Source organism: Mesoplodon densirostris, chromosome 1 (genome assembly GCF_025265405.1).
Source record: "Mesoplodon densirostris isolate mMesDen1 chromosome 1, mMesDen1 primary haplotype, whole genome shotgun sequence".
Classification (NCBI taxonomy): Eukaryota; Metazoa; Chordata; class Mammalia; order Artiodactyla; family Ziphiidae; genus Mesoplodon; species Mesoplodon densirostris.
Window position 1 is genome coordinate 142,493,613 of NC_082661.1, and position 27,549 is coordinate 142,521,161.

The 27,549-nt window shown below is 42.0% G+C and overlaps 1 protein-coding gene across 2 annotated transcripts in view; it reads left to right on the forward strand.

Annotated features, from left to right (window-relative positions):
* Positions 1 to 2,039: 2,039 nt before the first annotated feature.
* The window catches only part of IGFBP7 (insulin like growth factor binding protein 7), a 78,879-nt gene continuing 53,369 nt past the window's right edge, over positions 2,040 to 27,549 (forward strand). Inside the window, exon 1 of one of the 2 annotated variants that reach the window (XM_060109061.1) lies at positions 2,040 to 2,565. In XM_060109061.1, coding sequence (XP_059965044.1) covers positions 2,091 to 2,565 — 475 coding nt within the window. In that variant the 5' untranslated portion in view covers positions 2,040 to 2,090. The remainder of the gene's footprint in view (positions 2,566 to 27,549) is intronic. The other variant, XM_060109070.1, reaches the window with a different exon arrangement.

The following is a 27,549-nucleotide window of genomic DNA, read 5'->3' on the forward strand; positions in this document are numbered from 1 at the left end:
TCTATTTGCAGATAACATATCCTGTCTCCACATCTAGGCTCTTCGTCTCACCAGAACTGAAGCTGAATGGGTGACAATATCTTCTTTCTTGGAAGGCAGGGGTTGTCAAGTTTCTTTGTAAAGGCCCCATTTTCCTGCCTTTTCTTCTTCTGAATAACCACATCTCTTCTTATTTTCAAGTCCTCCAGACTGGTGTCATCACACAAAGCCCAGGCACCGTCTTCAGTGATTAAAAACCCTACTTGCTCTTCTGCTTGCTGGGCAGTAAGGGTCTCCTCATGCCGCCAAAGGGATTCTACTGTGCCTCGTATTTGCCTTCTTACTGCTGGCTCCAATGCAGGGTTTGAAAAACACTGTGGTATACAGCCCTTAGTGGTGCAGTGTCTGCCCCCTACTCCCCCAACCCCCCCATACACAAAACTTTGCAGAGCCTGAGGAGGCTTCATCTGGCTACAGAGCCCACCCTGCCCAGAGCTGACTTGATAAGCATCTTTATTGGCTGTCTTCCCCTCTGGCTCACTCCCTACCGCCTCTGCCCCGCCCCCCCCCCCCAGTTGGTATGTCCTGACATGGCCTCTCAGGTAAACTACTTGTACTGGAATCCTTGTCTCAGGTTCTGGAGATCCTAAAACTATAACAGTTATAACAGGTCATGAAACCAACTTAGTGGACCTTGACCAGCGAATTAATAAAATTGAGATAGAACAGGCAATATCAGAGTGCACTCTCTGCATTTGTTTTAGTTTGGGACTGAAGACTGGGTCTCTAAACTCTATTACTGAGAGACAAAGGCAAGAATACTTAGAAAAAGTCTGCTCCAAAGACTTTTCATTGTTTTATAAACACTTGTCATGTCAACACATGACCTTTAAAAAAAAAAGTGCCACTTTTCTAGAATATGGTAAGGAGAGGCCAAAGAATCGGTGCTAGGTTTTCTGGTTAAGAGGTTCGTTTTTTATTCTGAGTTTTGTGACTATTTAATTTTCAGAAAAGTTTACAACGATTATCCCAGGAAGACTGGTGAGAGTGACATCTATACATTGCTGGTGGCATAGTGAACCGCACACTTTGAGTTAGCAATCCTATACATCCTTGGATTTGTGCTAAGAAAAAAGAACTCAGATGTGACATGCAGAATGACGCACACTGCAGTGTTGTATATTTAATAAACATGGAAACAAAAGTCTGGGTAAGAGGGATTTGAAGAGTCCTTTTTCTTGGAAAAAAAAGCTTTGAAGTTGAGTTTGCAGAGCACTTTTGAGAAAGACTGAGGAGGAATTGTCAGTCGTTTATATCAAAAACCTCACGGAATGACTGGTGAAAACTGGGGTGCTTTAGGGGCCTCAGTGGCACCCCCAGCTGTGCTCAGTTCTCCGGAGAGGTTTGATGGAGGTCCAGCACCACATATTATAAGCTGAAGACAGGAACTGTTCTCGCATGGGTTCCAGTACTCACACTTAAAACTTCGCATAAGGAAGCAGTTATGAGGTGCTGAGAACAGGAGTGGTTGGCAACGGTTTGTCCTTTTAGCTTGACACCCAAGACCACACCGGGCCTGTGGCCAACGGGGACACAAAATCCCCAAGCGGGGTTTGAAAAACTAATTGTTCTTAAAAGAGCTTCCCAAACCGCAGAGCAATCAACACTCAGGTCTCCCAGACTCACGGAGAATATAATGGGTTACACATGGGGTCATCTCAAAGCTGTTGTTAATAAGTGTGAATACCCGGGCTGCGAGAGTCGAGGGACCAGAGGGGAGGGAACTGTCTTCACTGCGGGAGAGCCCGAAAGGACGGGGTGCAGTCCTCGGGAGCAGGGGGCTGAGCAGCAGCCGGCGGGGTGCGCTCAGAGCCAAAACCAAAAGCGAAGAGGCGTGAGATAGAGCGTCCCTGGGCCCAGCGGATGCCCCGCCAGCTGGGGCGCGCTTGAGCCCCGCGGTCCCGGGAGGGGCGGTGCGGACGAGGCGGCCAAGCTCTAGCCGCCCGGGGGGTGTGGTTCCCGCGGCCCGGCCGGGCGGGGCGCCGGATTTAAAGCGCTGGCCGGCGGGACGCGGCTCACTCGCGCTCCCACCGCCGCGAACGCTCCCCGCCATGGAGCGGCCGCCGCTGTCCGCCCTGCTCCTCGGCGCAGCCGGGCTGCTGCTCCTGCTTCTGCCCCTCTCCTCTTCCTCCTCTTCGGACGCCTGCGGCCCCTGCGAGCCGTCCGCCTGCCCGCCCCTGCCCCCGCGGGGCTGCCAGCTGGGCGAGACCCGCGACGCGTGCGGCTGCTGTCCGGTGTGCGCCCGCGGCGAGGGCGAGCCGTGCGGGGGCAGCGGCGCCGGCAGGGGGCACTGCGCGCCGGGCATGGAGTGCGTGAAGAGCCGCAAGAGGCGGAAGGGTAAAGCCGGGGCAGCAGCCGGCGGCCCGGAGGTGAGCGGTGTGTGCGTGTGCAAGAGCCGCTACCCGGTGTGCGGCAGCAACGGCATCACCTACCCCAGCGGCTGCCAGCTGCGCACCGCCAGCCTGAGGGCCGAGAGCCGCGGGGAGAAGGCCATCACCCAGGTCAGCAAGGGCACCTGCGAGCAAGGTGGGCATGTGCGCTTTCCCCCTCCGACTCCGACCCCGCCCCGCCGGGCGGGGAGAACCAGGTGCCCCCTTGCGGGGAAGAGCCGACCGGGCGTCCGCGGCCGGCGCACCTGGCTGGTTCCCGCGGCTCCTCCCGTGGTCATCCGGGCCGACTCGGGGAGGGGGGAGTTGGCAGCGGGGTGATGCTGGGAGGGATGGGCGACACCTCCCCTTCTCTTTTTTTGGTGGTTTTGAGAGTTTGGTGCGTGCGCCAAGAAAGTGAGGACTTGCAGGGCGAGTGTATGTATAGAAAAGATTTCCAGATACCACAGATTCTCCCGTTCCCAAAGCTCACCCAGCTCATGCTAACAGCTGGCAAGTCGATTCGCAAAAGCTGCCCCCACTCTGCTAGGAACCCAAAAATGTCATTTCCTCTCCATTCTTTCTTGGCTTGAGTGTCTAGAGGTGAAGTCAAGAGATAGGAGAAAGGCGTTTGACGATGAAATACAGTATAAGGACTTTCAGAGAGAAGTTGTTTGTCCCATGTTTGATTGGCTAGATTGTAAGAATTTTAAAAATTGGATTTCATGGTTTCTTAATATTAAGGAAAATAATTCACTTACTGGAAGTTACAGATTCTCAAACAGTAATCTAACTAGCTAATTATTTGTGGGCCAAAAAATACAAACTCTTTGAAGGATGTTTTTATGATGTCGTTTGTGTTGTGAACCTTATGACCATTTTGTTTTTCTTTTTCCTTTCTTGTGTAATTTGTCCCCAGGATGCACTGTTCAGCAGGAATGCCTTTGAGGTTATTTTTGATCGTTTATTTTATTCCAAACAAGTCCAAGCTTGCCGTAAATGAAAGGGGAAAATAGAGTCTAGACTTACAAAAAAGAAAAAAAAAGAGCTTTTAATTCTAATGTCTGTTTAGGCAGTAGTTTCAAGGGAAGGTTAGAAATCCAACCTTGGCAGTCTCTCTCCTGGTCCCAGCCAAGGTAGGAAAAAGGGAGAGAAGAGGCAGTTCTCCTGAAATGACAGAAGCAGTTGCTTCTTTAACACAGCTCAGACTTTCTCCAAGCCTTCCAAGTAATTTTTTTTTTTTTTTAGTTTTTCCCAGAAGTCCACATGGCTAATAGGTCATCTGCCACTGATTTCAGAGTTCACTAATTGAAAGCCTTTAAATAGTGAAAGCAACTTACTGTTAACTATTTATATTATCATCACCTTAAACTTAAATCACAATCTAAAATAATCACACACTTTCCCAACAGAAACAGTCCTTTGGGTCTAATTTATCAGTCATACCATGAAAAGAGAAATGGGCATAGCTTAAGAATTCATTCCAAATATTGACATTTTTCTTACACATTCCAAGGGGACTTTTTCCCCACAGTCTTTCCAAATCACTGGAACTTGCCTTATCAGAGCAGAAGGATAGCTTGGTGATTATTTAAGTATTATCGTCACTTCTAGCCTGTAGCTAGTTTTATCCATCTTCTCTCATGCTATTTACATCTCTAAACCCTCACACAGTGCAATTATAAAATATTGAGACTGATAGTTGTATAGAACTAGTCATATAACCTCATTATCATGAAAACCAGATCCTCAGCATCTCTCCAGACTGCAAACCTCAGGAGGGTACAGACCTAATTTTTCTTTATGTTTGGGGAAAATGTTAAGAGAAATAGCATCTAAAACTGGAAACCTTGTCATAAATTAACCTTTCTTCCCAACCTAAATTTAGAGATAAGGGGTCTAGTGCCTGGGGCCATTTATAGAAGAATGCCAGGCAGAGCAGAAAAGAATGTGAGGTCCACCAGAGTACTTTCCCACAGCAGGGGCTAAAGCCAGATCTCCTAATATATTTCTCCTGGAAGTGTTTTAACAATTATAGAAGCAAACCCGTCAGAGTGCCATTAACTTCTGTGCCATTTAGTACTGGGGCTTTTAGAATAGGAAATGCATTTTCTAGGTTCTTCCAGCCTAGAAAGGGGTTCTTCTTCTACCCTCAGAGGAAACTTGTTATGCTTCCTCAAGTATTGAGAGGGAGGGGGCATCATTCCTTCTGGTGATTGGTCTCATTTAACCTGCATTTATTGAGTATCTGTCAGGTGTCAGCACTGTGCTAAGATTCTATACAGCTGAGGATACACAACACAGGTCTGGTCTTGTTGATTTAACAAAGTATCCATGCAAGTTACAAACCTACCTCCCAGAGTGCTTGCCCTGGAGCCCTGGAGACACTCTGAATCTTTTCCCAGTCCCTTCTTTTCTGAGGTCAACACTTACCCACCATCTGTGGAGAGACCTTGGTCTGCTTGCTTTCTGTGCCTCTGTGATAAGAGGCAAAGCCATCTTTCTAAAAAAAAAAAAAATCTATCTAAAAGGTAGTGACATAATAATCTCAAATCTAAAACTGTTATCATTAATTTAGTACCATTAGATCTTACTGAGGTCCCTGAAGTCATGCGAAACTGGAAGAGGAGATTTGAAAATTCAGTTTAATAAAAAGTTAATAGAGACATCAAGATGTGTAATAAAATCTCACAGTTAGAAGAGAACATGGTGCTCCTTTATTCCGGTTCTTGGTTACTCCTTTTGTTCATGGTCTGTTATATCTGAGCTCCTTGGCAATCCCTTGTTTCCTTTGGGTCCCATCCCCTCTTCTTCCTTAGAATTAATTTTTATTTGTGGAATCAGAATTCACTCTTAAGGGTCTTCCTTGCTAGTACCTTTAGTAGCAAGTTAAAACTATCTAGCACTTCACAATAACTCTTATTTTGGCCTCTTCTGTCCAACCCCCTTTGTGGTCCGGCCACCGTAATTGTTTGCTCTTTGCTGTTGTTTATAATCACACCCTCACTTATCTTTCCACCCTTTGAACTCTTAGCCTTCAAGGAACAGCTGGTGTCACTTTCTTTGTGAAACCCCTTGTCTTTCCCCTCCACACCCCCCATAATGATGTTTTTGTCCTTTTGCAGCTCTGTGTAGGCTTCCAGACTTTTTTTTTTATGTTCTGATTCTGTTTATACATTTTGTGGGGGGGGTGGAGGGTGTTACTTTTTAAAATTTTTTATTGGGGTAACGTTCGTTTATAACATTAGATAAGTTTCACGTGTACAATATTATGTTTCTACTTCTGTAAACCCAACAGGGTGCTCACCACCAAAAATTTCGTTTCCATCTGTCACCATACAGTTGACCCCCTTTACCCATTTTGCCATCTCCCCCACCCTACCCCCTCTGGTAACCACTTCTGTGTTCTCTATATCTACATGTTTATTTTTGTTTGGTTTGTTTATTTATTTTACGGTTTTATTTTTTTTTTAGATTCCACATATGAGTGAAGTCATACAATATTTATCCTTCTCCGTCTGACTTCACTTAGCACAATACCCTCAAGGTCCATCCATGTTGTTGCCAATGACAAGATTTCACCTTTTTTATGGCTGAGTGGTATTCCATTGTGTATATGTACCACATCTTTATCCATTCATGCATGGATGGGTACTTAACATTGTTTCCATATCTTGGCTGTCGTAAATAATGCTGTGATGAATGTAAGGTGTGTATTTCTTTTCAAATTAGTGTTTTCTTATTCTTTAGGTAAATAGCCAGGAGTGGGATAGTAGGGTCATATGGTAGTTCTATTCTTAATTTTTTGAGGAATATCCATACTGTTTTCCGTAGTGGTTGCACCAATATACATTCCCACCAACAGTGTACAAAGATTCCCTTTTCTCCACATCGTCACCAACACTTGTTATTTCTTGCCTTTCTGATAATAGCCATTCTGACACAGGTGTGTGAGGTGATAGCTCATTGTGGTTTTGATTTGTGTTTCTCTAATAATTAGTGATGTTGAGCATCTTTTCCTGTGCCTCTTGGCCATCTGTATGTCTTTGGAGAAATGTCTATTTAGGTCTTCTGCCCATTTTTCGACTGAGTTGTTTGTTTTTTTTGTTTGAGTTGTGTGAGCTGTTTGTATATTTTGGAAAATAAGCCCTTGTTGGTTGCATCATTTGCAAATATTTTCTCCTATTCCGTAGGTTGCCTTAAGATTCCTTTAAAGGTCTAGAGAATGGACTTGAGGATACGGGGAGGGGAAAGGGTAAACTGGGACAAAGTGAGAGTGGCATGGACATATATACACTACCAAACGTAAAATAGCTAGCTAGTGGGAAGCAGCCGCATAGCACAGGGAGATCAGCTTGGGTGCTTTGTGACCACCTTAGAGGGGTGGGATGGGGAGGGTAGGAGGGGAGGGAGATGCAAGAGGGAAGAGATATGGGGATATATGTATATGTATAGCTGATTCACTTTGTTATACAGCAGAAACTAACACACCATTGTGAAGCAATTATACTCCAATAAAGACGTAAAAAAAATAAAATAAAATACAAGAGTTTCAAACACACACACACACACACAAAGATTCTTTTAAAGGAATGTAATCGAAAGAACAGGTTAATGTTTCTTCATGGTTTGGGAATTAAATGGAAGGTGCCTGACCTACTGTTCTACAGCTCTTCAGGAGAGGAATTAACAGGCTGGAATTAAATAGCCACAAGGCACATTTAAGTTGCACACCAGGAAGAACTTGCAATAAAAGCTGTTGGATACTGTAAGTGCTATGTGAGAGTCCGGAGAATTCTGTTTCCAAGATTCCCTTTTAGGTTATCTCTCAGCTCCATAAGGGAGGAGGGGAAGTGTCTGGGAGAGGATGTTATAACTTTTAAGATCTTTTACACTCTAGACCTACGCTATGGAGTGATTGAGCTGAGAAGACATTTATTTGATGCCCTTAGATACGATTTCCATCTTTCTCTAGAGCCTGCCCTCAGGGTTTATTACAGACTTGCCTTCTAGAAGAAACTGCCTTATAAGGCTCTCTTTTGGGTAGTTTAGTGACAGAACTCCCTTGGATAAGCTCCAAGGCCAGCCAGCCTTCCCTCATTCTAAATCCCTCCCCACAGTGGATAAGATTATGGTGCTTCCTTTACCTCAAGCTACCCCACAAATTATCTCACCTCATCTGTGTTTTTAATTGTAAGATAAATAACATCTTGTTTTTAGCAACTGTTTGAAAACAAAAAACAAAAAAACCCTGAATTATTGTCAAAAGAATTTTTAAGCCAGGGAACATATGAGTGTAACCTTTTTGTAGTTTAGATCTGGGAGTGGCACTGTTAAAAAGCTTTGAGATGGAAGCAGACTTAGGAATATGTAAATGAATGAGTCTAGTTACTTTAGGAAATTTTAAAGATTTCCCAGTGAGTCCTTTACTCTTTATGAGGGGGGTAGGAGAGTGGGAGGGACTATAGAAATATCTAAGGAAAGCTTTGCCAAGCCTGATTGGTGTGGATTTTTCAGGTTGATCATAGACCATCACCCCACCAGTATCCCACTCACTACCCCTATGAAGTCTCCAAGAGAAAGTGAGGAGGTTAGGAGAAAAAACAAAACAAAACAAAACAGGTTGATAATGGAGGGAGGGGTGTTTTATTCTTGACTTAAAATTAATGTGTAAAATGGTTGAATTCTGTTTTACCCCAAGCTGGTTTAATGGCAAATGATCTGGTGCCTTTGAAAATGCTAATCTGTTGAATTGACTTAACCATCCTAGGAGGAAAGCAGGGTGAGGTTAATTAGAAACAGCTGGAGCTAGCAAGAACCCCACCCGCTCAGGGCCTCCACCAAGCAGTGGGTTCCCAGGGAGAGGAGGCATCCATGAAATTGCCTGGGCCCAAAAGCAGGTCCAGGTTGCAAAGTTTGGTGTCTGAAAAATAAGAAAGGTTCAGACCAGGTTAGACAGACCTAGTAACCCACTGTTGACAAAGCCCCGTTCACATGGTCTGAAGTTACTTACAGTAAGAGTGTTGGCAAGGCCAAGGACAAGCCAACATGCTCAAAGTAGAGTTTACCACTATGAAAAAGGAACCCCCGGGCTTCCCTGGTGGCGCAGTGGTTGAGAGTCCGCCTGCCAATGCAGGGGACACGGGTTCGTGCCCTGGTCCGGGAAGATCCCACATGCCGCAGAGCGGCTGGGCCCGTGAGCCATGGCCGCTGAGCCTGCGCGTCCGGAGCCTGTGCTCCACAACGGGAGAGGCCATGAGAGTGAGAGGCCCGCATACCGTAAAAACAAAAACAAACAAACAAAAAAAGGAACCCCCTCCAAACCTCAGGATAACATATATAATAAATGAAGGCACAGTGTAGTCTACCTACTTCACAGGATCATTGCGAAGATCAGATTATAGAATGGATATGAAGTCACTGTGTAAAACTGCAGCACCAAGTAAATGTAAAGAACCATTATTGACTAGACTGTAAACTCCTTTGGGGCCAAAACTCTACATAGTATCTTGTAGGGTGTGTTAATGATAACTGATGTTTGTGCAGTACTTAGGGTTTCTGTGGATGTTTCCTCCAAAACCTCACAACAGCCTTGGAAGATAAGGGGAATTATTATCCCAGTTTCCAAATAAGGAACTGAAGGTCAGCCATCACACAGCCAGTAACTAGCAGTTCTGGTACATAAATCTAGGAGTTCTGCTACAGCCTTGCTGTTCACAGTGTGGCATGTAGACCAGTGGCATCGGCTCTGTGTACATACTGTCTTTCTCTTCTGTAAACCTAAAATTATTTCAAAATTAACAGCTTAAAACAAAAGGGATTCACAAAGTCAAACTCTTGGGTGTGAAAAAGCATTAGGAAGAGCTTAATGAATTTATCTTGCTTCTGTTTGCCTTTTGATGGATTGACAAGGGGGATATGTGATACATTCCCATCTAAACTGCTCTAAAAGAGCTCTTTCAATAGCATAAAAGAGAAATTCTATATGATAACAGCATTGATATCATAGTTTAATTGGCTTTTTGTGGTTATGTGGTGGTATACCTTGTAATAAATGTCATAATATATTTAGCAAAAGATGGTATGTCTTCAATGAATGAGTGTCTCTGAGGCGCCTTTGTACAGATCGCTGAGCCCAGAGTCTAGAGTCAGGCCTTCCAGGGCCAGATTGGAAATCGGAGAGCCAGTGTCTTTAATTGCAACCAAGAGGCTCTTATAGATCCAGTATGCTGGGGGCAGCTGGCCTGGATATTTTCCCAAGCAGGACCTCTTGGGGGTATAATGTTTGTGTGTGGTGTTTGATCACTGGCCAGGCCTTTCTGGTAACTCCAAGCAGGATATAGGAGAAAATCACTAAGATAACTGTGAACACACTCAAGTGTGTGCTTTCACCTGAGGTTTTAGCCCTTGAGTGCTGACTGAGGCCTGCCCCCAGCATGGAGCCATCAATATTCCTAGTTGGGAAAATAACATTTACTCCACATCTGAGCTGTAGTTCACTGTAGGTCAGTACTCTCTTCAGGGAATTTGCATTTTTAGGGACTGAAGCATATTTTTTGTCAGTCAAGTGACAACTTGCAGAAGAAGGAAAAATGCATGTAGGAGTTTGAGAACTCAAGATAATCCATTGTGACTTTCTGAGAAAGAGGAAAAAAAGCACACTTTAATATTCTAACAGGCAGAAATGCAGCTGACTTCAATCACCCTGTTCTTTTATGTTATTTTTCTTGAAGAAGGGATGTCTCCAGCTTTTTTGGAATCTTGTCTTTTTCTGAGTGAGAAAAGCTCAAAGACATTTCATTTACATTAGGGCAGATTAGCAGGCCGGCGGTCAAGTGGTTGAATTGGGAAAGCTTCAGATCTAACATCTGTTCAGCTCTCTTCTGGCCCAGACCTCAAGCAAGGGAGAAAAAGTTATCAAGAAATAGATCTCCTGGAACCTTCAGAAGGTTTTGAGAGAGACCACACAGAAAGGAGGCTTTAGGAATTTGTCAGGATAGCCCGAGCCTGCAGGATGCAAAGCCTGCTCCCTTCTCCCTGGGAGCTTTCAGAACTTTCTGCTCAGGGAACGGAAATCCAAAAGTGAATTTCAATAGCAGCTGCAGCAATTACACTGCATCCCTGGCTTCCCGGGGGACACCCCTCAGGAAGCCGTAGAGCGCGTGATCCAGAATGAAGTGCTCAGGCGGCAGCGCAGCTCTGAGTTAGAGGAGGTGAGGCCAGGGATCCGTGCAGCGAGACCGCTTATTAGAGATGCTCAGCCCAGCTGGAGAGGGCAGGCTGGGGCAGAAATGAAGATGCTGCCTGAGTTTTGACAGGTCAGGACTGTGGAGCCAGAGGCCGCTCTCTGCTCAGGTGTGTCTCAGATCAGAGCTGCAGAGCAGAAGACAGAAGCTGATCCAGCTTGGCTCTTTCTACACCACAGAGCCTTTGATTCACTAGAAGATAACTGTCAGGGCCAGGGCAGGCCTGTTCAGGACCCAGTCGTGATGTGGGCGGGTTGTCAGCCCCACCTCATCTGAAGCCTCTTTCTTTTCACCTGCTCTGCCTGGCCTGTCATTACACGCTGCCCCTTTTTCCTGTCTGACTGAGTGCAAAGAAATGTGGTGTTCTTTCTCCACCTCCCACCCCTTTCTTAGCTACAGAGCCTGGCCAGCAACTTTATAAATGGTGAACTCGGCTCAGTCTGCTCCCTCAGCTCCATCCCCAGACTCATGAGCCATCTCCTGGCTTCTCCCACAAGACAGTGAAGACGCAGACACTTGGTGTGCCACCCCTATAAGGCAGCCAGCTCGGTCCACATCAGCCAGGAGTTGGCTGTCCCTTCTCTTCTTGATACTCCTTTGGGATGCAGTTTTTCAGATGTCTTAGGAGCCTAATCCGTTCCGTGTTATCAGCCCCAAACCCTGTGACCCCTCTCAGGTCCAGTCCAGAGGGTTGGGGAGATGGCCACATCCCATGGTGACCATGGGCTTAACAGATCCCCAAGGCTGACCCCAGGCCTGACCCTTGTCTTCAACTCTTGTGACTATGCTGGTCACCAGAAACCAAAACGTGGCTGGTATGCGTGGGGAAATACAGCAGAGGGGTGAGTATGTATACTTTGGACTCGGACCACCTGAGTCAAATTCCTCTCCGCCACTTAACTGTTTGTGTGACTCTAACCTCCTTGATTCATAGTTTTCTTACTTGCAAATCAAGTATAATAATAATGTCGGCCACTTAGGGTTGTTGGGAGCTTAAATGAGATACATGAAAAGCACTGGTACCTGGCATATAGTAAAGTCTCATTAAATGCTGTTTTCGTTTCAGTTTTTATTGTTATTAGCGTCATAAACCCTGGTATGAGTTAGTTTATAAGTGTCTTGACTGTGTCGTGTTGATGTCTTAACTTTGACCAATCCAAACTATCTCTAGGCTAGATCTGAAACCTGTGTTTAGATCTATGCAAACAAAATAGCAGTATAATGTTCTTATAAACAAATCCCTGGAAACTTCCATCTAGCTCTTGTTCTTGCTCTTCAAGGATTCCAGGACAGGGAGTCTTACTCCATCTGGGAGAGATACCAGAGTCCAAATGCACACAGTCACATGGGAACCCCCCAGGATACCTGCCAGAGGGTTCACTTTGCTTTTACAGCATGGAATATTTCCATCTTCGAGCACAGGTCACACACAGTATTTTCTAATAACACCTTTTATGTATAGAGGACATTTTGGATTTTCAGGACACTCAAATTCAGTAATTACTGGTCTATTTCTTCCCTACATGTATAGGAAATGTTGTGGGGTTTTGCTGGTTGGTTCATTAAAAAAAAAAAAAAAAATGGAGTTATTGTCTCCAAAGAGGAATGTGAATCAAAACCACAGAGATTGGCAGAGGAAGAGTATGATTAGTATCCATTAAGTACATATTGGGTATTATCCTTGACTTTGAGAGACTTATTGATGGAAATAATAGTCTTTTGTTTGCAATTCATGTGTCTCTTCTTTGGCTTTCATCTGTAGCCTTAGCTTAGCAGGAACTCATTTTAAAAAATCAAATGTTTAACTATGAACGGGCATATTTAGACTCAGGAAGGTACCCACTTAGGTTGGTTCTTTGCATCCATCTGAAAAGTGATAGCATCCACTTCCCAGTATAAGGGGCGAAAGCAGAAGAAATGAGGTGGTGGAGAAGAGATGTAAGAAGCTGGATAACTTTTCAGCTGCCCCAGCGTCAGTAATTTTGAGTGAAGTTGACAGAGCATTGGGACTACTGCCTCTCCGTGCACTGCATACCCTACGACCTTCTAAAGCAGTAGTTCTTGACCTTGGCTGGACACCAGATCACCTAGGGAGCTTTATAAACTGCTGATGCCTGAGTGCCACTCCAAGATTCTGGTTTAATTGGTTTGCTTGTGATCTGGGCAGCAGGACTTTTAAAAGCTCCCCAGATGATTTAATGTCCAGGCGAAGTTCACACCATTGTTCTTAAAAGACTTCATGTGACCTAGGGGGTGCATCATTTCCTCGGGATAATTATAATAATGATGGGCCAATGTTTGCTCAGTTTATCCAGCTTCTAGTGTTTTACAGCAGGTTGACTTTTCAGGCTATCTAGTACACCATAGGAAGCGGAAGCCCTAGAAAACATGATCACTCGATACGACACAAGCAGCGTGGTGGCTTGGCTGCTTCCTGTCTCCTTGACTATTCCAATGCTGTAATTTGAATCAGACGGAATGAAAATATTTCTACATCCATCGGTCTTGTTGGTATTAATAAAAGTTTGAGTACCACAGTACTTTAAGTATTCACCTAAATGCACACAATCCAACCTTTCAATCGCGTCACTAGAACATAAGTTCCATGAGCCCAGTGCTTTTTATCCTTTTTGTTCACTGTTGAATTCTCCGTGGCACTAAATAGACTGCAAGGTTACAGTGTGAGACCAGGAACAAGAAGGGGGGTGTCGCCTTGTTCGACCTCAGCTGGGCCTCACATTTTTTGCCACTCTGTGCATGTCCAAGGATGATTTGATTTGGGGGTTAAAAATAAATTTTAGCAAGTAGGTGGATTCGCAAATACGGAACCCACAAATAATGATGATCAACACTGTTAGAAAAGGGTCAGATCAGTGACAAGCAATAGGTAACTAGCAGGGTTTCTGAAACCAGAGCATACGTATGGGTTATGCCTCCTTTGCATAGTTCTGGTGCTTGGAGGTACTTGCTAAGAAGGTGCTTAGAAGATTATTCTTGGACTCTTGACCCAGTTTAACAAGCACATGTGCTATATCCCTGTGTTGACTGTCCCCATGATCAGTCTTTTTTTTGCCCTGCACCCACCTGCAAGCAGGACTTCCATCCCAAAGGTGTTCATGAGAAGTGTAGATTTTACTAAGTCTTTGTAGGGTGGCAGGAAGGTCCTCCCGTTTCTCTCTCCAGCCTTACCACCAGCTGGTCTCCTGGGTGCCCTTCCTTCCCTCACGCAGAGCCAGGCTCATGGTGCCATCCCTCACCTTGCCTGCAGCCGGGCCTCTCATCCCTCTCCAGGTTTACGCTTAGCAGTTAGGCTCTGTCCTGGCTCCTATGAGTTCACGCGTCACTTAACTAGGGAAACAACGGTTACCTGGTCCTCACTGTCATTAGAAGTGGAAAATGATAATGATTTCCCTGTCAGTCAAGTGCCTGCTTTTTGTAAATGCTGTGCAAGGTGCCATAATAAGGAAATTTGCAGTGGTGAGGAAGATAATGCCCCTTCTCTAAGAAGCCTACAAACCTGTGGTCCATCTGGTGGTTTGTAAAGTGTGGGAAGGCAGAAGTGGCAGTTAGACTAAAATAAAAGAGCCCTTTGTAAGTCAGGTTAATAAGAATGCATAGGAGCAAAGAATGCACACACACATATGTACTCACCTCAACTCTTTATCATTGGAAGCATTTATTTTCTGTGCAATTTATACTGGAAGGGAAAAGATGAACAAAAGTACATTCATGTTTGTGGCCTATGAATACATCATAATTTAATTATAGACTTATGAGCTTATAAATAATGTAACTATGGCTAGGTGTGTAGTATGTAAATGAATTAGCTATTACTTTGCCCAAAGTGCCATTCAGGAGAGGAGATGAGTGAATTTTGTTTTTGTTTGCTGAGAATTGAACTAAGGATAGAATAGTGACCCAAAAGAATCTTTAAGATTGTGTTTAAATACTTTGGTAACACTAAGAAAAAAAAATACTCAGTAAATTCACTTTGCTCTGCCTAATTCCCTGGCAATGTGTAAAAGCAAAATTTTAAACGGGCAATGCCCTACTGAGACCAGGAGGATATATTTTGCAGTTGCTAAACATCCATCAGCTGTTTAGCTTTTCGGACAAACCACAGTGGGTTTTAAATTCTAGACTTACATATCCTTGTTCATTTAATTTCAGCTGTGTGTTCTGGGAATGTTAATTCCCAGAATTAATTTCATTTTCAATAAAGATCTTTGTTATTGAAGAAAAATAAAGAAATCTGTAGAATTCATTGAAATCAATCATTAATATTTTTATTCTACCCAGTTCATATTTTATTATATTCTAGTGTTTTTTAGGCATGTATTATACAACCTTTTCTTTTTTTTTTTTTTTTTGCGGTATGCGGGCCTCTCACTGTTGTGGCCTCCCCCGTTGCGGAGCACAGGCCCCGGACGCGCAGGCTCAGCGGCCATGGCTCACGGGCCCAGCCGCTCCGCGGCATATGGGATCCTCCCAGACCGGGGCACGAACCCGTATCCCCTGCATCGGCAGGCGGACTCCCAACCACTTGCGCCACCAGGGAGGCCCTATACAACCATTTTTGATAGTGCTATCCATATATTTTTTACATCTTGTTTTTCATTTATAACTATTTTCCATGTGTTTAAAATCTTTTATAAATATTTACGATGTTGCATAAGCATCGTATGAGCCATAATTTACTCCAGTTTTCCTCTGTCAAAAACAAGCTTTAAATTCACATCTTTGGACATATAGATCTTCTTTCTTCTGCATTATTTCTTGAGAATAGATTGCAAATTAGAATTACTGATTCAAAGGTGTGAACATTTAAACATTTTTTATACATGTTGACATTGGTAGATTCCAGTTTAAAACTTAGCCTCTCCAAAATAATTTAAACAAAAGGCCAAAAGCAAAGCATTTCAATATGCCATTGGAATTACTTTTTAATTATCTTCAGACTTGGGTTATACTTGTGACTGCCCCTCTCTGATGGCATAGAGACCACTGAGAGTTGTTCCTTCAGCCCAGTTCCCATTTATGAAATTTGTAATGACTGGCCAAAAAACCAAGGGCCCTGCCAGTCATCTAGTTTGCATCCAAGACTGCCAGGCATCGGGAATAGTTCAGATCAGCTAGAACTCTGGTTACATCATTGAATCGGGGTTTATACAAAGCACATGCATCCCTGCTAGAGTAGCTTGAAAATGTCTGTTGGAGTGGCAGCCACCTATATGAGATGTAAACAGTAAAAACTTTGTGCAATTTGGAAGGTTTGTCTTTGGTATTTTTTTCACAGAAGAAAAAAAATAGCCTTCACAGCTTTATTTGACTACAGCCAAATATACGTACAATTGATTCTCAGCATCTCTTTAAACACGAGTTGTGTGCATAATACCAAGACCATGGTTTGACCCCTGTTTCATCTGTTTGTGAGATGCACTGTTACTCTCCACCTTTCAGTGAGAGCCTGTGGCCTGCTCCACTTCATAAAACTGGAAAAGAATCTACTTACAACATTTTACTGCACGTGTCCTTGGAGCTTTCCTTGGGTCCTTAAAGAGACCAGCAAAGCCTTGTTTCTTTTTTCCTTAAGTCCTTTAATCTCCAGCACATTCAGCAACAAAAGTCTTTTGTAAGGCAGTTATTCCAGCTAAGACAGTAACTAAACAGTGCTGAGAGTATATTTATAAAATGGAGACTCTGTATGTGATTGTTCTGGTGGAATTTTTCCCATATTTGACTGGGAGAGAGGAATACTAACAAGACCTTAAATCAACATAGCACAGTACAGTTTATAAGCATTTTCACATACATGCACAAATATATCACCTTTTTAATCCCCACAAGAACCCTGTGGTGTGTTATCCCCACATTATAAATTATGCAACCATGATTCAGTTTGAGTGCCCAAACAGAGCCCTAATTAAGGGGGAATCCAGTGAAGCTGGAGCAAGGATTTTGGGTGAGCTGTTGTGTAGATGGGTGCACACACACATACCCGTGTGCCCATATTTAAAGCCACAGGAAGCTAAAATTGAATTTCAGAGCCAGTTAAACATAAATGCTTCATTCCAGTTCTTGATCTGTGGATTTCAGTTGCCATTCCTAAACTTGTGTCTCCATTAAATTGACTGTATTGTGTTTTGTTTTGGGTTTTTTTGGCGGGGGGTGCTGCGTTGGGTCTTGGTTGCTGTGCGAGCTTTCTCTAGTTAAGGTGAGCGGGGCCTACTCTTCATTGCGGTGCGCGGGCTTCTCATTGCGGTGGCTTCTCTTGCGGAGCACGGGCTCTAGGCACGTAGGCTTCAGTAGTTGTGGCCCGTGGGCTTCAGTAGTTGTGGCTCACGGGCTCTGGAGTGCAGGCTCAGTAGTTGTGGCGCACGGGCTTAGTTGCTCCGCGGCATGTGGGATCTTCCTGGACCAGGGCTCGAACCTGTGTCCCCTGCATTGGCAGGCGGATTCTTAACCACTGCACCACTAGGGAAGCCCCGCCTGTATTGTTAAGTTACTCTGATTATTACTAAAGTATGGAAATGTATATACTTGTGCTTGTTTTGTTAAACCATGTATGTGTTTTTGAAGAAAGATGTCCAGAGAATCCAAAGCTGTTGTTTCAGCAAATAACCTAAATTCAAGGTTTTGGCAGTGGCAGTTGTCTAATACAGCATGAAATAATTATTCCCCAAGTGCTTGTGATTAACTTGGTTAATTAAGGTAGTCCAACTCCCAAAGCAAGCACACTGCCAGGATCTGTAAGCTTTGCTCAGTGAAATAACCAGTGTGCCATTCAGTGTTCTGAGGGAAGTGCAAAATAAGTTAGAAAAGGTAATGAGATAAATCGCTGCTTTCACATGTTTTCTAGAAAATAAAACCTATATCATTGAAGAGCCTAAGGAGAACTTTGTGAAGAACAAATTAAATTTTTAATCAATTTGAATAAAATTGAGTCTCAGGGAGATTTGGGGTTTTTTTTTCCTTGTGTCACATGAATTCATGTGAGTGTGCTTCATCTTTGTGGAATGAGAATGTGACCCACCGAGAGGTCCTTAAAACTAACAGAGTGTGTCATAAGAACTAGAAGGCCTTGACCTCAGATACTGCCAAAGAAAGCAGGAAATAGTAGGTTTCTCATGAAAGCGTGACATTTATCTCAGACTGAAGAAATCCTTAGTCAGAGGTGAAGGAACGTTTCTCAGCAATTTTCTGAATCATTCGTGTAATTTAGTGTGCATTATATTTTAGTTTGCAAATACTTTTTAGGTTATGTGAGCTTGTACCTGATGTGAAAGTGCCATTCTTACACCAGTTCCTTCAACATATAAGGGGATGTTTAGATTTGGGGAAGGGGAAAAGAAGAATGATCACCCAAAAGGGCAACAGCTGGTCTCTCAGTAAGGCACATGTTCAGCTGCAAGTAATAGAAAACCTGGCTACAGTGGCTCCCTTAGAAGGGGGTTAGTTGCTTGCAGAACAGAGTCCAGGTGTAGACAGCTCTTGGTGTGGGTTTAACAGTTCAACAATAACAGCTTGGAGGACCCAGGTTTTTTCTTTGTGCTCTGCCGTCCTTTGTGTGTTGGCTTTTGACTTCATGCCTAATGGTCACAAGGAGGCCGCAGTACTTCCAATCATTGAGTCCTAATTCAAGGCAGTTAGAAGGAACAAGGAAAAGGGCAGTGCCTGTCATAGGTCCCATTTTATCAGGTGAGCAAAAGTTTCCCGTACACTCTTCAGCAAACGTCTATCTCATTGGCCAAAAATGGGTCACTTGGCTACCTCTAGCTGCAAGAAAGACTGAGAAGGAGGGTGGAGATTAGGGCAGAGTCTGCCTACCTACAATGTCTGCTATAGCTGGGCAGCAGTTATCAGTTTTACACTTCAGAAACAGTTTCTGGAAGCAAATTTAAAGGATGACTGGAAGCTCAGTGTTTGAGAGTCCACAGACCCCCTCAGATTTCACTGAACAGTAATCAGTTACTTTTGAGAAGCAGGTGATAAAATAGATCATGGCTGGGAAAAAAAAAGAGCTTTCTAGAAAAATATGTCATTCCCAAAATTCAGTGGGAAGAGGGAAGAAGTCCTATCTAAAAGGTGCCAAAGATGTTCATAGAGACCATTTTGAAAGAAACGATATTTCACTCCTTAACAGTTTCCTTAACAGAAATGATGGCTAACAGATGAGTGTTCATGCCTTATTTGCTTTAAATACGTGGAAAAGGATCATTTGAAATTAACTCAAACAAGGAAAGTAGGGTTTTTAATTGTTTGTGGGTAAGAGCTGTAAAAATGCTTAGAAAACAAGAATACTTTGATTTTTCATAAATTGTATAAAGATGAACTTCAGTTCATCCTCAGGTCTAAGTATGGTGAATTTCTAATTGCTGTAATGTTTTTATGCTTATTTAAATCATACGTATTGCAGAGATTAATGTTTGAGAGCATGAGGTTCAAATTCCCACTCCCCCACTTACTAAATGCATGATCTTGGGCAAGTTACTTAACTTCTCTGAGCCTCGGTTTTGTCATGTGTAAAGTGGGGACGATATTGCCTACTTTTCATGGTTGTCTTCAAACGTGGTACTCAGCACACACAGTTAGGGGCTCACAGTCTGGTCATTACCTCATATTAGATGTAGTGCCAGTGCTTCTGGAACAGCCCCCAAATGTCATCCTGGTACTTTTGCCCTTCTTCCCTCTTTTTTGGTCTTTTTCTGCCTTTTTCTGCAAGGATGCCTAGAGATGTGGTAATCAAGGATGGAGGCAGCAACTGAATGGTAGGAGTAATTTGGGGGGATTGTATGGAGAAAATGAAGGCTATTGCCCAAACTAGTCCAGAACCTCTTTGTCTTTATATATTTATAATTTGTACCCTGCCTTCTTCCAAAATGGAATATGAGGTAGTCTATATCATCACACTCTTCAGGTATAACAATAGTGTTCTAAAATACTAATCTTGTATCAAATCACTATGTTGTGTACCTGGAATTAACATAGTGTTGTAGGTCAATTAGACTGCAGTTAAAAATAGGGCTTCCCTGGTGGCGCAGTGGTTGAGAGTCCGCCTGCCGATGCAGGGGACACGGGTTTGTGCCCCGGTCCGGGAAGATCCCACATGCCGCAGAGCGGCTGGGCCAGTGAGCCATGGCTGCTGGGCCTGCGCGTCTGGAGCCTGTGCTCCGCGACGGGAGAGGCCACAACAGTGAGAGGCCCGCGTACCAGAAAAAAATAAAAATAATAATAATAATAAAATTAAAATTAAAATAAAGAGTATGAACATATGGTATTAGGAATGAAAAGGGTGGGTATAACCTATAAATACAATAAAATTATTAAAAAATTTTAAAACCACTAGTCTTAGAAGAGTCAGAGTCCTGATTATACATTGACCAAATGTGTGATTGTGAGCACATTACTTAATCTCCCAGTCCTGTCCATTTCCTCACCTGTAAAATGGAGCCACCAAGACCTGTATTAAAGGGTTAAGGTTATGGGAAAGAAATGAGGTAATGGATTGGAAGGCTCTTTGTAACTGTAAAGCCCTGTATGAATGCAAGATTTTATTCCCTTTGATTTCACCCGTTGCTATAGCAACAACTCTCAAATATGCCCAATTAGTTAACTACCTTGTGTACACCTGTGTCAAATGTTTACTTTTTAATAGGCCACCCCATGTATGCCTTCCCTTCAAATCACTACCAGCAAATAGTGCCCAGGAACCTTTTATATTATAATGTTAGCCTGAACCAAACATAATTAGTAAGGAAATCTGCCCCAACAAATTCATACACAGCAAAAATATAAAGTAGTTTAAAATCAGCATCCATTTGAGTTAGTCTTTTCTTCTCCTGCCCTCCACTTGTTGAGTCATCAAGAGTTGGCAGTGCTCTCCCATCTAGAAGCTCGTGTTGCATATTGACCTGGAAAGGTATTAGTCCAGGTAAGGATGGCAACTTTTATGTTAACCATCAATCACTTTAATGAGTACAAGAAAGCATCCTATCACCCTGCCAAAAGGAACAGGAATTAAGAATGACTCCTTCGTCAGTTAACTATGTGCATGTTTTCTATGTGTCAGGTGCTACACTGGCACTGTGGGCATGGAACAGGCTCCAGTCTCCAGGAGTTACAGTTTAATAATGGGACCGTGGCAGCAGCAGAGTTTGTTGATCTCCCTGAATTCAATCCCCTCATAAAAACAGAGCCACTGGAAGGATGGTTGCCAGGACCTGGGGAAAAGGAAGAGTAGGGAGTTTTTGAGTGGCTATAGAGTTTCAGTTTTGCAAGATGAAAAGAGATCTGGAGCTCTGTTGCCCAAAAATGTGAATATGCTTAACACTACTGAACTATACACTTAAAAATTGCTAAGATGGTAAATTTTATGTTGCATATTTTACTACAGTTTTAAAAAAAGTAAAAAATAAAGCCATTAGATACCAAAATCAAAACCCCCATGGACAACATTTACCACACAAAAGTGTCAAGCTAGCCTTGTGAATCCCAAAATATAAGTGGCTTTAAACAAGCCCCCTGTGCTGGGAGGCCTGCATGATGTCAGCAGCTCTGTGGAAGGAAGCAGAGGGAAGTAATGAGGTGAAGACAGACCTGATAATAGGAAAATTCCAACATAGCCAACAGGTGTTCACTCACTGGAAAGTGTGGTGCACCCAGTCCATTAGTGGGTGAGCGCAAGCACCCATGGGAGGGTCTATGGAGCTGGAGCATCCTGAGCCCCGTGAATTCTCACAACTGACTAGCTAGGACTCCCTTCCAGGACAGGGTCCTTCACCAAGAAGAAACTTCTAGAAGTAGAATCAAAATTGAGCAGGAAAGAGACAACAGAGATGAAGGAAAGACAAAGGCAGTTGGGGAGAGATTTAGGTCCTTGTGATTTCGAGACAGCTCAACAACAACCGGAGAAAAGAGGATCCTATCTTCTTATGCATTCCACATTGCTATCAGAGAAAACCTTTCCAAGAAATGCTCCAGTAGATTTATTCGTGAGTCTCATCAGCCAGAATTGGAGCACACACCCATGCCTGAACCAATCACTGCCAAGGGGAATGAGACACCATGATGGGCTGACACCAGTTGTAATTCACCACTTAAGAAATAACCTTCTTCTGTCGCATGAGAGACTGAAGACCCAAACAAAAGCCTGGTTTGCCATCAAGGAAGAAGGGGCCTGCCTACTGGGTATATAATCAACAGTATTTGCAACAATTTGCTGTCTTCTATCTTAGCATCATGCCCGATTATGTTGTGGCCTCTGATCTTCAAATAGTGCAGTCACACTAAGTCTATGGGAATTCTTCTGTTTATTGCAGTTGGTAGATATGTTATCACACATGCAAAATGAGTCTTCAAGGGTGACATATGCAGTTGTTTGAGCCTCTTTTCAAAATATCCTCAGTTCTCTTGGGTAAGTTAAATGCATGCTCTACTACCACAGTATTAATTTAAATAAGTATTATTGACTGCTTAATATATCAAAATAATCTTTGAATTATGGCAGGATGTAGAATGAATAAGGTATGATTTCTATCTTTAAGGTTCCTAGACTATAATATAAAGTGTAATCAACCACATTCAAGCCCGTGACATAATTTTATTGTCTAAGCAGAATAAGTCTCAAGAAGCACCTGGGTCTCTTATCAAGTAATTCTCCTAGGGAGCAGCTCAGCACCAATTACATAAAAATTAAAAAAATTTTCCAGTGGGGAGGTAAAAAAAAAAATGGGAAGGGAAACAGAACAAGGAAATCACAAAAAGCAAGTTACCATCTTTATTTTTTTATTTTTATTTTTTTTTTCTTTTTGCGGTATGCGGGCCTCTCACTGTTGTGGCCTCTCCCGTTGCGGAGCACAGGCTCCGGATGCGCAGGCCCAGAGGCCATGGCTCACGGGCCCAGCCGCTCCGCGGCACATGGGATCCTCCCAGATCGGGGCACGAACCCGTATCCCCTGCATCGGCAGGCGGACTCTCAACCACTGCGCCACCAGGGAGGCCCCATCTTTATTTTTGAATAATTAATTTTAGATATTTTAATAGCACATAAAATGGTTGGTAGGGTGTACTTCTATTTTAATGTATAGAACACATAAAATGCAAGTTCTTTTTAGAACTTATTTTAATGTAATGCTTTTTATACAAAGTAGTGGCCAAAGCAGGGTCAAACAGTTTACCCTGCTTCCTACTGCATGCAAAACAAATTCAAGATGGATTAGCACTCCAAATAGGAAAAAAAATTTTTTTAACAAAAAATTCAAGATGAATTAAAGGATTAAATGCAGAAAAGTAAAAGTAATAAAAATAGAGCTATTCTGATAACCCAGAAATCATAAAGGAGAAGGTTGACAGCTACATACAAGTTTTAAGCTTGTATTCAGTTAGTCAGACATTATTTTTATTGGGAGTGAACTATGTGCCAGGCACTGTTCTTGATGCTGAAGATACAGCAGTGTGCTAAAGAGCCAGCATCGCTGCTCTCAAAGAGCTTACATGCTATATGGCAACCAGTACCACAAATAAATATCTGTAAAAACAAAAACAAAAACAAACAAACTTGAAAGACAGTCATAGCATGGAGAAATTATTCGCAAAATATAAAGAGTAAATATCTGTAATAAACAAGAGCTCATATAAATTGATAAATGACCCAAAGGCAAATAAACAAATTATAGTGAATTAAAGTGAGAACAAATGCTAATGGCCAATAAACATGTGAAGAGTTGCTCTGAAAAGTTGCTCAACCACACAAGCAGTCCTGAAAATGCAATTAGAACAGCAATGACATACAGCGTTTCCTCCTTCAACTGGGGCTAATTTTTTAAAATTCCTAACTCCCATTGCTGGGAAATGTGTGAGGAAATGAGCACCCTCATACACTATCACTAAGTGCAAGAATTCCTAACAAATTTTTGAAAGTGATCTAAGAATGTCTATTAAAATTACACATTCTCATACCCTTGACCCAGAAAGCACATTTCTTGGAACCTATCCCACAGAAACAAAAGCACTAAGAATATGTGTAAGAATATTTATTGTATCATAGTTTGCATATAGAAAAAAGTTGAAACATCCTGAATATTATTAAAGAGGTACACCCGTGTTATGGAACATTTTGCTGTTATTGAAAAGAATGAAGTTGATTTATGTGTATTGACCAAAAAATCAATATATGATATATTGATCACTGATAACAGGCAAATTTGTAGGGTGATAGTTATAAAATTTTTAATTTAAAAAATAAAATGAAAAAGTATATGGATGTATAAACTTTACAGGTTATTGGGAGGTTAGGATTATCATGAGATTAAAAGTGGACAATTTACTGTCTCTATATACTTGTATATTGTTTTAATTGTTACAATGAGCATGTACTTTTTTTTTAATCATCTTGAAAAACAATTTAACTTATTCAATGATGTTTTGGAGGGTGGAACTGTAATCAAAGGTGGAAGTTGCAGGAAGGCTGATTTTAGTTCACCTAAGGAAGAACCTTATAACAACAACAGTGATTCAGCAATGGATTTGGGAACCTTGGGTGAGGGTCTCTGGAAGTTTTCAGGCAGAGAACCATAAGCTGTTGGAGAGCAGACTTTTGTATCCAGTTTGAGGGTTGGACTAGATGACTCTTAAGGTTCTTTTCAACCCCAATAGTTTTATAATAGCTTAATGTTATACAGTGAGACTTGTGATTATTTTTTATTAAAGGTTATTGAGATATAATGGACATACATTATATTAGTTTCAGGTGTGCAACATAATGATTCAATATTTGTATACTTTATTGTGAAATGGCTACCACAATAAGTCTAGTTAACATTCATCATCACATAGTTATAATTTTTTTCTTGTGACGAGAACTTTTAAGGTATACTCTCTTAGCAACTTTCAAATATAGTACTATTAACTGTAGTCACCATGCTGTACATTACATCCCTATGACTTACTTTATGACTAGAAATTTGTACCTTTTGCCCCCTTCGCCAACCCCCTACCTCTGGCAACCACAGTATCTATAAGTATAGTTCTCTGTATCTATGAGTTCCATTGTTGGTTTGTTTTAGATTCTACATATGAGATCATAATGGTATTTGTCTTTCTTTGTCTGACTTATTTCACCTTTCATAATGCCTTCAAGATCCATCCATGTTATTGCAAATGACAAGATTTCCTTTTTTATGGCTGAATATTATTCCATTGTATATATATACAGCACATCTTCTTTATTCATCCATCAGTGGACACTTAGGTTACTTCCATGTCTTGGTTAGTGAAAATAATGCTGCAGTGAACATAGAGGTGCATATATTTACCGGTTAGTGTTTTTGTTTCCTTCAGATAAATACTCAGAAGTGGAATTGCTGAATCATAATGGTAGTACTATCTTTAATTTTTTTAGGAGCCTTCATACTTTCTTCCATAGTGGCTGCACCAATTTACATTCCCACCAGCAGTGCACAAGGGTTCCCTTTTCTCCACATCCTCCCCATCACTTGTTATTTCTTCTTTTTTGATAGTAGTCATTCTAACAGATGTGAAGTGTTATTGCGGTTTTGATTTGCACTTCCCTGATGATTAGTGACATTGAGCACCTTTTCATGTACCTGTTGGCCATCAGTATGTCGTCTCTGAAAAAAGTGTCTATCCAGATCCTCTCCCTATTTTTTAATCAGATTGTTTGGTTTTTGGCTGTTGAATTGTATGAATTCTTCATATGTTTTGGATATTAACCCCTTATCAGATAATATGATTTGCAAATATTTTCTCCCACTAGTTGGTTACCTTTTCATTTTGTTGATGGTTTCCTTTGCTGTAAAGGAACTTTTTAATTTGAGGTGGTTCCACTTGTTTATTTTTCATTTTGGTGTCAGATTTGAAAAATTATTGCCAAGACCAATGTCAAGGAGCTTACCCCCTATGTTTTGTTCTAGGAGTTTTATGGTTTCAGGTCTTACATTCAAGTCTTTAATTCATTTTGAGTTAATTTTTGTGTATGGTGTAAGATGGTGGTCCAGATTCATTCTTTTGCATGTGGCTGTCCAGTTTTACAAACACAGCTGTTGAAGTGACTCTTCTTTTCCCTTTGTATGTTCTTGGCTCCTTTGTTGTAAATTAATTGGTCATAAGTGTGTGAGTTTATTTCTGGACTCTCTATTCTGTTCCATTGATCTATGTGTCTGTTTTTATGCCAAAACCATCCTGTTTGGATTACTACAGCTTTGTAATATAGTTTGAAATCAGGACACATTATGCCTCCAGCTTTCTTCTTTGTCAAGATTGCTTTGGCTATTCAGGCTCTTTTGTGGTTCCATACAACTTTTAGGTTTGTTTTCTCTACTTCTATGGGAAACACCATTTTGATAGGGATTACACTGAATCTGTACATTGTTTAGGGTAGTATGGACATTTTAACAATATTAATTCTTCCAATCCATGAGCAAGGGATATCTTTCTATTTATTTGTATTTTCTTCAGTTCCTTTCATCAGTGTATTACAGTTTTTTTGTTTGTTTTTGTTTTTTAAAGAAGATGTTGGGGGTAGGAGTTTATTAATTAATTAATTTATTTTTGCTGTGTTGGGTCTTCGTTTCTGTGTGAGGGCTTTCTCTAGTTGTGGCAAGCGGGGGCCACTCTTCATTGTGGTGTGAGAGCCTCTCACTATCACGGCCTCTCTTGTTGCAGAGCACAGGCTCCAGACATGCAGGCTCAGTAGTTGTGGCTCACGGGCCCAGCCTCTCCGCGGCATGTGGGATCCTCCCAGACCAGGGCTCGAACCCGTGTCCCCTGCATTAGCAGGCAGATTCTCAACCACTGCGCCACCAGGGAAGCCCAGTATCTTATAGTTTTTAGTGTACAGATCTTTCACCTCCTTGGTTAAATATATTCCTAAGAATTTTGTTCTTTTCGATGCTATTGTAAATGAGACTGCTTTTCTTAGTTTCTCTTTCTGATAGTTCACTGTTGGTATATAGAAATGCAACTGATTTTTGTATATTTATTTTGTATCCTGCAACTTTACTGAATTTGTCTATTCTAACAGTTTTTTGGTGGAGTCTTTAGGTTTTCTATATATAACAGTATGTCATCTGCAAATAATGACAGCTTTACTTCCTCCTTTCTGATTTGGATGGTTGCCTAATTGCTCTGGCTAGGACTACGAATACTGTGTTCAGTAAAAGTGGCAAGTGTGGGCATTTTCATCTGGTTTATCATCTTAGAGGAAAAGCTTTCAGCTTTTCACTGTTGAGTATGTTAGCTGTGGGCTTATCGTATATGGCCTTTATTATGTTGAGGTATGTTCCCTCTATACCCACTTTGAGAGTTTTTATCATAAATGATGTTGATGAACATGCACTTTTGTATTTTTTTAAAATACCAACAAAATTTTTTAAAAAAATACTGTACCATTACAGCATTGGTGATCCCTGTGTAACATGATAAAAGCTGCTAAATTTGTGAAGGGAAATTTTCTTTCCCTTCTTTTAATTACCAAAAAACTTAATTAGATTTCAAGTGTAGACTCATAGATCTAGAATGATTCTCAAGTGATATTTTAGTTCACCATAACCATCCAATGCCCACATCCTGTATCATCCCAGTCTATGAGATTTCACACTTGACAGCTCCAAAACACCAGTCCTGGAAGAGTTTTCTTGGACCACAGTTTAAGACCCACGCTGGTCTAGAAGGGAAAATTCCAGAGTGTCCTTTGCAAACTCAGGGTTACTCTCAGGAAAGTCTTTCTTATTGTGACTCATGTCCTTTGGGCTGAAGCTTATGCCTATTTCCTCAGCTTCAGATATTAGAGACAAAAATATCAGAAATTATTGTTGGCCCCCAAAGGACCTCCTAGATGATTGCTTCAAACTTCCCATTTTAAAGATGAAAAAGCTGAGGAC